The 9,178-nt window shown below is 45.3% G+C and overlaps 1 protein-coding gene across 8 annotated transcripts in view; it reads left to right on the top strand.

Annotated features, from left to right (window-relative positions):
• Positions 1–8,881, top strand: part of LOC310828206 (uncharacterized protein C7orf78) — a 46,068-nt gene extending 37,187 nt beyond the window's left edge. For all 8 annotated transcript variants that reach the window (XM_083705386.1, XM_083705380.1, XM_083705383.1 and 5 more), the window contains 4 exons: positions 492–576; positions 4,373–4,521; positions 7,524–7,604; positions 8,493–8,881. In XM_083705386.1, the coding sequence (XP_083561512.1) occupies positions 492–576; positions 4,373–4,521; positions 7,524–7,604; positions 8,493–8,765 (588 nt within the window). In that variant the 3' untranslated portion in view covers positions 8,766–8,881. The remainder of the gene's footprint in view (positions 1–491; positions 577–4,372; positions 4,522–7,523; positions 7,605–8,492) is intronic.
• Positions 8,882–9,178: the final 297 nt, after the last annotated feature.

Genomic DNA, 9,178 nt, shown 5'->3' on the forward strand with positions numbered 1-9,178 from the left:
AACCCCAAAACCCACCCTAGTAACATAAATAAATAAAGCAAAATATGGGATATAAATCCATTAAAAATAGCAGCATGAAAGAAATGTAGAACGGCTCACTTATTAAAGCTATGTACACAGTGTATATTTAAAACACATTACTTCCCACCCAAAGAATCCTGGGAGCTGTAGCTTGTGAGTATGCTGGGAATTGTCATAATGTGAAAGATAAACTACAGTTCCCAGAATTCTTTGGGGGGAAGTCGTGTGTTTTAAATGTGTGGTGTATAGCCTTTGCTTTAAAAGTACAGTGCCACAGCAGGAGGCAAAAAAACTCGACAAACCTAAAAAAAATTAGAAGTATGTCAAAATAAAATAAAATAACCCTGTTTGCTATATACACAAGGAAGTCGCTGTGAATGGGCAGTAAGAATGACAAGCGCCAAAGCATTGCTCCCAAGTTGTTTGCCAACAAATCCAGGTGTTCCCTCTTCATGTTTTTCCCCGTGCAGTATGAGCCAGATAGACCAAATTTTGTGACCAGCTATGCCAGAGACCCTCTGAATCTAAAGTTGAAATCCCAGTGTCTAAGCAAAGGTAAGTCCTCGCTGATCTTCAGAAGAAGGTATGACACCCGTTTAGTGCATCAGAGGAACATTATAGTTTGAACATCATGTTCTCTCAGTAATAAATTAGATTGGGAAGCTTGCATTGTGCTGGGCATGGGGTGTGGTGTGGGGTGTGGCTCTCAAGACTCTCTCCAGGCTGCGCTTCATCCTCCTGTTCCTGCTTTGCACCCTCCTTCCTTAGCTGAAATATGTCCTTGAAATCTGATAATGCTTCTTACTTACTTGGGTGGAGGATAGATAGGGGTGTATGAGTCGATATACTATATACTGTATAGCGGCCTACGGTATAATTGCACTGGATAGCTCAGTTGGTTAGGGCATGGTGCTGATAATGCCAAGGTTGCAGGTTCGATCCCCACATGAGACAGCTGCCTATTCCTGCGTTGCAGGAGGTTGGACCAGATGATCCTCAGAGTCCCTTTCAACTCTAAAATTCTATGATTCTATAAAGGTAACATTAATGTCTGCTGCTCTACCAACTTTTGCTGCTGGCCCTGCAAAAGTGAGCCCACATGACAATGTGGCCCCCATAAGCTGAAAAGGGCTCCTCATCCCTCTAATAAATAATAGAATCATAGACTCATGGAGTTGGAAGGGACCCTGAGGATCATGTAGTACAACCCCCTGCTGAGCTATCCAGGAAGTTAAAGAGGGTTGCAATTGGCTCCTAGTATGTTTCCGAACCTCCTGCCAACCTAGCAGTTTGAAAGCACGTCAAAGTGCAAGTAGATAAATAGGGAGGGTAAACAGTGTTTCCATGCGCTGCTCTGGTTCGCCAGAAGTGGCTTAGTCGTGCTGGCCACATGGCCAGGAAGCTGTACGCCGGCTCCCTCGGCCAGTAAAGCGAGATGAGCACTGCAATCCCAGAGTCGGCCATGACTGGATCTAATGGTCAGGGGTCCCTTTACCTTTACCTACCGTATTTTTCGCTCTATAACACGCACCTGACCATAACACGCACATCGTTTTTAGAGGAGGAAAACAAGGGAAAAAACATTCTGAATGAAACAGTGGATGTATCATTTTTGTGCTTCATGCTGTGGCTACAGACATGTGATCTGATGGTGAATTTGGGGTGACCCAATGCAAAGCTCCTGAGAATTCCTGTGGATCCATGCTTTGTAACCACGTTTTTGCACCATTGCAGCCCCAGGCAACAGTGGGTGCGTGATTTTTCTGGTGCAGGCTGTAGCCATGGACATGCTATGTGATCTGATGGTGAATTTGGGGTGACCCAATGCAAAGATCCTGAGAATCCCTGTAGATCCATGCTTTGTAACCACATTTTTGCACCTTTGCAGCCCCAGGCAACAGTGGGTGCGTGATTTTTTGGGTGCAGGCTGTAGCCATGGACATGCTATGTGATCTGATGGTGAATTTGGGGCGACCCAATGCAAAGATCCTGAGGATCCATGTGGATCCATGCTTTTTAACCACGTTTTTGCACCATTGCAGCCCCAGGCAACAGTGGGTGCGTGATTTATTTGGTGTAGGCTGTAGCCATGGACATGCTATGTGATCTGATGGTGAATTTGGGGTGACCCAATGCAAAGATCCTGAGGATCCATGTGGATCTATGCTTTGTAACCACATTTTAAGTGAGGAGCGAAGGAAAAACAAAGAAGGGACATGAGAGGGGTGTGCAGAGAAGCAGCTGGCTAAGAATGCAGGAGAGGGATTTAACGGGAGGGAGGAAAGAAAGGCAAAAGTTTCCCCCCACCCAAGCCAGCCATCTCTCTCTCTCTCTCTCTCTCTCTCTCTCTCTCTCTCTCCCCCTCCCTCTCTCTCTCTCCCTCCCTCCCCCTCTCTCTCCCTCCCCCCCTCTCTCTCCCTCTCCCCCAGCAGCACCGGAGCACAGAGACCACACGCTGCTTTCCCCTCTGCTTGCCTGGAGGGGAGGGGCTTTCCCTGCTCTTTGTTCCGTTTCAGCAAACACAGCAACGAAACAGAGGAGGGTGGGCAGTAAAACCCTGAGGCAGAATGCAGGAAAGCAGCCACTTCCTCTTTTCAGGTTTCCCTTCTCCGTGAAGCGCGATTTGATTTTTGCCTGATTTTTCGGCTCCAGGGACCACACATTCGCTCTATAACACGCACAGACATTTCCCCTCCCTTTTTAGGAGAAAAAATCTGCGTGTTATAGAGGGAAAAATACGGTATGTTTCCGAGCACAATTCAAAGTGTTGGTGCTGACCTTTAAAGCCCTAAACAGCCTTCGTCCAGTATACCTGAAGGAGCTTCTCCACCTCCATTTGTTCAGCCCGGACACTGAGGTCCAGTGTCAAGGGCCTTCTGGCAGATCCCTCACTGCGAGAAGTGAGGTTACAGGGAACCAGGCAGAGGGCTTTCTTGGTAGTGGCACCCACCCTGTGGAACGCTCTCCCATCAGATGTCAAAGAAATAAACAACTATCTGACGTTTAGAAGACATCTGAAGGCAGCCCTGTTTAGGGAAGTTTTTAATGTTTGATGTTTTATTGTGTTTTTAATATTCTGTTGGGAGCCGCCCAGAGTTCTTCTTCTTCGACACTGATAGTATTAATCTTCATTAAGCAGACATATTAAGTAGTTGGCCCTCACAACAGCCATTATTTCCTTTAGGGAACAGTAGTAATAAAGGTTAGTTTCAGGCATATTTATAACACAAAACATTAATGTTAAGATTCTCATTTGACTGTTTATAACACTCAAAAGTCAACATATCATTACAAATGGGTGATTGTGAAGCTTGGCTAGGGCAGTCCAAAGCTTCCTCTTTTGTCTGTATACCCCACTTAAATTTCACTTGCCATATTTGACCATGCTGCTGCCATTTAGCAGTGTCCTAGGTGCTCTGGAGAATGGGTAAGTGGCACTGATAGACGAGTTCAGAACTGAACATCTACGCTAACTGGTTGCGATCTATGGAGCAGCAAACTCGGCAGAAGGCCGAACATCTGCTGTTGCATTTACAAAACTTCATGCGAATATGTGTCCACCTGTTAGGTAAATGGGATACAGCAAGACGCACAGGTGTATGATGTGCCTGGTGCAAATCTGGCCGCTGATTCTTGATTTATTAAGATATGCATGGCACTTGAGTATAAAAGCAAATAATTTTAATGTGGTTTGCAAAATGAGTAAAAGAATGGAATTATCAGTAAAAAAGAGAGTTTAAAACAACTATTTAAAACATTTTTTTTTGGGGGGGTGACCCACCAATAAACAAAAAACAACAACCCTACCCCAGAATAAAACATATATCGATGTTCTACCTATCTTGGTAGGCTTGCCTAAATGAAACTGTTTTACCAGGCACAGAGAAGGCCCTTGGCTGTCCCCTAGTTACTTTCAATTTATATGTACGTTTTTCTACTAAAGCTAATCTCCAAGCACTTTGATACCAGTAATCCAACATCACACCCTTTAATAAATCTACCCAAAATCTAGCCCAGTGGCAGACATTGGGCTCTCAAATTTTTGTGTCACCCTGTGCAATGCTAAAAATTGGCACACACAAACCCCACCTCTCATGCTCCATTCTGCATAGTGGTTGTGGCACCCCTTGCGGTTATTGGCACCAGGGCAGCCAGACCAGTGTGGCTCCCCTAAAACTGGCTAGTTGCTTTGGCTGCAATACTATTAGTCCCATTGGCTCTTGTTGGACTTTCTCCCAAGTAAACACCATAGGATTGTGCTGCATGCACTTTCAAATCCTTTCCCTGTCAGCAGCAATGCACAATATGGATTCTGAGCACAAACTGCCTTTTGTTTGCTGTCCCTCTTCAGTCCACGGACTCCATCCTCTCGCGGAAGAAAAGAGGGGACCCCGATCCAAGGAAAGATTCACCACCTGCTACAAGCCTCAAGAACTCAAGTGGGATTCGAAGTTACTTCTGCCAAAGGAGCCTTGGCCTACTAAACCTGTTTCCTTCACAGTTAGTACAACACTCCATAATTCCCTTCCCTTCTCCGCATCTTCTTCCACTGAGCTCATATTTGGAATAGAAATCTGTGGGTGTTCTGAATGGTGTTTTTTTTTTTTTTTTTAAAGTAAAATAAAATAAGGGCATTGCTTTGCTGGAGTACTTGGGAGTTTCTGCAAAGCTGATAGCTAGCCAGATTCTAACCTAAGGTGATATAATTAGAAGACAGGCTGTGGGTTGTTTTTTTAACTGTCTGTCTCATATACAGGTTCTCACAGGTGGAAGATATTTGTAGGCCTGCTGCTATTTATAGTTTTGTTTGAAAACTGTAACTGTTTCTCTTGCAAAATGCCATGAACGACAGTGTGTTGCTTTCCGCTATCAGATATGGGGATACTTTGTAAAAAAAAATATTTTTTTTAGAAAAAGCAAAAAATATACTGTAGAACCTTGGGTACATTGGCTACATTGCAGGCTGAAAGGAACAGATTCACCCAGTTTTCCAGGGATCAGAAGCGACTTGGGCTTTCTGACAAATTATAGACTTTTCCTAATGAGGCATGAATGACTCTTGTGTTGCTTTAAACGGAAACAAGCCAGAGCCATTTCAGAATGTGGGAGGCGTAATTTTCCTGAGCTAGTCTTGGAGATTCAAATGCATGTCGGCAAATAGTGTAGAATCTTGCCTACTGTTTAATATTGCTTGAGCGGCAAATGCTCTTAAATTATAAGCACTAATACATGTGGAAGAAAATTCCATTGTAACCAGTAAGGTTTCCGTTTGATCCCCTGCTATAGATACGCTATATTGGGGAAAAGGAACCTTTGACCCTTCATATGTTTCCAGACTACATTTCCCATAATTCCTGAACTTTGGCCATGCTGGCCAGGGCTGATGGAATCCAAAAACCTCTAGATGCCCGCATGTCCCCCATTGATGCCCCATATGGAATGGGGCACCTCCCTGACATTGGGTGAGGATGCCCCTGTGCACATGCAAAGTTTTGCGTCGTAGCTATGAAGATATCAGTTAAGAATTTTTAGTCACTTTAGGTAATAACATACTACGATTATGTCGTTTATGGTGAATGCTTGAATTTGTTCCTGCTTAGATGCTACATAAAGTAGGTATAACCACAGATGCATGTATTCACATGCCAGCATTTGCTGGGCAGCACAGAATCCAAATTTCTGATGCAGAACCTTTTTAGAGCCACATGGAAAATAATGGGCAGAGATTTTTCTTGCAAAGCAGGGCCAGCCCAACTATGAGGCAAGGGGAGGTGACTGCCTTGGGTGGCAGAATTCACAGGGGCAACAGATCTGGCCTCCAAGGCATGCATTGCCCACTGCCACTGCTTCAGTGGCAGCAATAGCTGCGGTGCGCTCCTTGGAAGCTGGGTTTGCTGCCTCCTTGGTAGCCCCCCCCCCAATGCCAACTCTATAGTGGTCTCTTGGCTAATAGGAGGTGCTGCTGGTCTCCTCCCTCCCCTTGGGAGGAAATAGCAAGGGCTGCCTTCTGGAGTCTCCTAGGCTCTGCACCTGCCTAGTGCAGGCGTAGGCAAACTCGGCCCTCCAGATGTTTTGGGACTACAGTTCCCATCATCCCTGACCACCGGTCCTGTTAGCTAGGGATCATGGGAGTTGTAGTCCCAAAACATCTGGAAGGCTGAGTTTGCCTACGCCTGGCCAAGTGTGATTCAGATTGGGCCCCTCCGACCCACCATGATTCACTGCTGGTTAGGTGCCCTGTACATTATCCTGTCCCTCCTGTAAGTTCAGATGTTTACTGCTGCCCCCAACCTATGCTTTCTGTTATTTTATTTGTTCCTCTCTCTTTTTGTTCTTCTGTGTTCAGCTTGATTTTTTAAATTTAAAAAACACATGGCATATTTTTAGGCATTGTGCAAAATCATATCACAGTACAAATCTTGCCAGTCCTCTGTATGCATGATTGGATGAGGTGCTTCCTGTTGTTGCTGAAGGGACTTCAATCGCTTGAAATGAAGCACACATCATGGAGGCTTTCAGGAACTTCGGCTTTGCCAAGAAACTGCAGGAAAAATAGTGCCAAAACACAAACATGCCACCACCGTTACATAAATGGATTGCTAACACCCCAGTACGAACCATGTCTGCTCTGATGTAAACCCTGTTGAATTCAGTGGGGCTTATTCCCAGGCAAATGGAGGGTGACAGGGATGGTGTAGAGCTAGTTTGCTCGCACCTACTCTCCCCAAACCCCTTGCATGTTCATGTTAGGCATGTACTGAATGCCTGAAGGAGCGTCTCCACCCCCATCACTCAGCCCGGACACTGAGGTCCTCCTCTAAGGGTCTTCCCTCACTGCTAGAAGTGAAGTTACAGGGAACCAGGCAGAGGGTCTTCTCAGTAGTGGCGCCCTCCCTGTGGAATGCCCTCCCCGCAGATGTCAAGGAGATAAAGGATTTAGCAACTTGTAGAAGACATCAGAAGGCAGTCCTGTATCGGGAGGTTTTTAATGATTGATGTTTTTATTATGTTTTTAGATATGCTGCAAGCCACCCAGAGTGGCTGGGGAATCCCAGCAAGATGGGCAGGGTATAAATAATAAAACAACTGTTGTTGTTGTTGTTAGGCTTATATCTGCTGAGGCCAGTGCTCCTCACAGGCAACCACAGATATGTGAGGAGACGGGCCTGCTGGGGAAAGTTTTTTGATAGGCTCTCATCATATTTGGCAACTGTGAAGCACTAGCATTAAAAACACTTGAAACAGGCTGAGTACATATCCTAACTAGTAAATGGGTGTCTGTATGATATTCAATTTGGATGGGTATTCAATTATTGCAGCTAAAGCCTTTTTTTGCCAGTAAATGTTGTGTATCTTCCCTTCAGGCTATGCTTATGTTATAAAGCCTAGCTGCAGAGCAAGGCCCTTTCGTTTTAAGATGTTTGATATCTGTGAATCCCCTTTTGGTTAAAACCATGCTCGTCAGTAGTTTTCTTATATTATTTTAATGATTTTGTCTTCAGAGGCACAGAAGCCAACGAGCTGCACACAGTGCCTTTCTGGAACGTGTAGAAGAAACGCTAAGCCAGCTGTGGTTGAAAGAGGTATGTTGCCTTCAGGAAATCTATAAACCCAGTTTAAAACCTGTTTATGCCCCTCTAAGGAACTCTTATAGTATAAAGTACAGAGAATATTTAGACAACTCCCACCAGTTCCATTCAAGACACAGAGAGCCACAGGTTCCCCACATCAGGGGAGGAACTGAAGGAAAGTTGGGATAGAAGTTGTGGTAGTGGTTAGTTGTCCATGGGACTGGTGGGGCGGAAGGTCGGTAGACCAGCAGTAGGTAGAGTCAGAGCCAATGACAGGCAGTGCCACCTCCTGATTGGTTCTAAGTAAGAAGATGAGGGCTGACTGAGGACAGACTGACCCTAATGGACTCACCCAACTTGCCCTAATGGACCAGCCTTCACTGAGAAGAAGTGAGGAACGTGCTCCAGGAACACACCTACAGCCTTCATGGGTCACGTAGATAAGATATGGAGAGCCCTCTGCATTGTGCCAGAGGCCCATCTAGTCCAGCTTCCTGTTCTCACAGTGGCCTTATAGGAAGCTGGCAAGCCAGAACTGATCACATGAGAACTTCCTCTTCCTGTGGTTTCCATTCAGAAGCATTACTGCCTCCAGCTATGGAGGAAGAGGAACAAGCATTGCAGCTGGTTGGTAGCCATTTCCTCCACAAATGTGTCCGTTCCTCTTTTAAATACTTCCAAGTTGGTGGCCACCACTGCCTCTTGTGGCAGTGAGTTCCACAGCTGAACTGCGCTCTGTGTGAAGCAGTGTAGCATTTTATATGTCCTCAATCTGTCCAAATTTTGGCTTCATCGAATGCCCGTGAATTATAGTGTTGTGTGTGTGAGAGAGAACGAAATTAGGCAGGCTTTCTAGATATGGATGTTGACCTTTTGTGACATTTCCTCCCTGCTTTCCAGGCAGCCCAGAAGCAGGCCCAGGACAGAAGAAAACCTGCATCTAGTCTGAGGCAGAAAATGCCAAGCACAGCTGTTTCCATTGTCAGCGATATTGAGATGCAGCAACAGGCAAGCAGGCAGCAGGAGAAAAGCCTGCAAAAAGGACAGCTCTCACAGCCACCACCTATGGCAACACTGGGGTTGCAGCTGTCAATGCATATAAAACCAGAACCTTTGGGCTTCTTGCTGCCAAGCGGCGTTGCCCAGAGTGTCGAGGAACTGAGGTGCAAATAATGAGGGAGAGACCACAGAACACTCTGCAAACACCTGGATTGCATTATACTCATTGCTGCTATTCTAGTGCCAGTAGGGTTCTGTATTGCAGGGGGATAAATCTCATCCTCTCTTTAGCACAGTGAATGTAATAATTGTAAAAAATAATAATAATAAACAAACATACATACATACAAGTGCAGCAAGGGGTGGTTTTCTTTATATAATACACTCCCACATCTAATGGCACTCAGGAGTGTTTTGCTAAAAATGATATACAACAGTACCTCGGGCTACAGATGCTTCAGGTTACAGACTCTGCTAACCCAGAAATAGTACATCGGGTTAAGAACTTTACTTCAGGATGAGAACAGAAATCGCTTGGTGGCGGTGCAGTGGCAGTAGGAGGCCCCATTAGCTAAAGTGATACCTCA

Source organism: Podarcis gaigeae, assembly GCF_964106915.1.
Source record: "Podarcis gaigeae genome assembly, chromosome: 12".
Lineage (NCBI taxonomy): Eukaryota > Metazoa > Chordata > Lepidosauria > Squamata > Lacertidae > Podarcis > Podarcis gaigeae.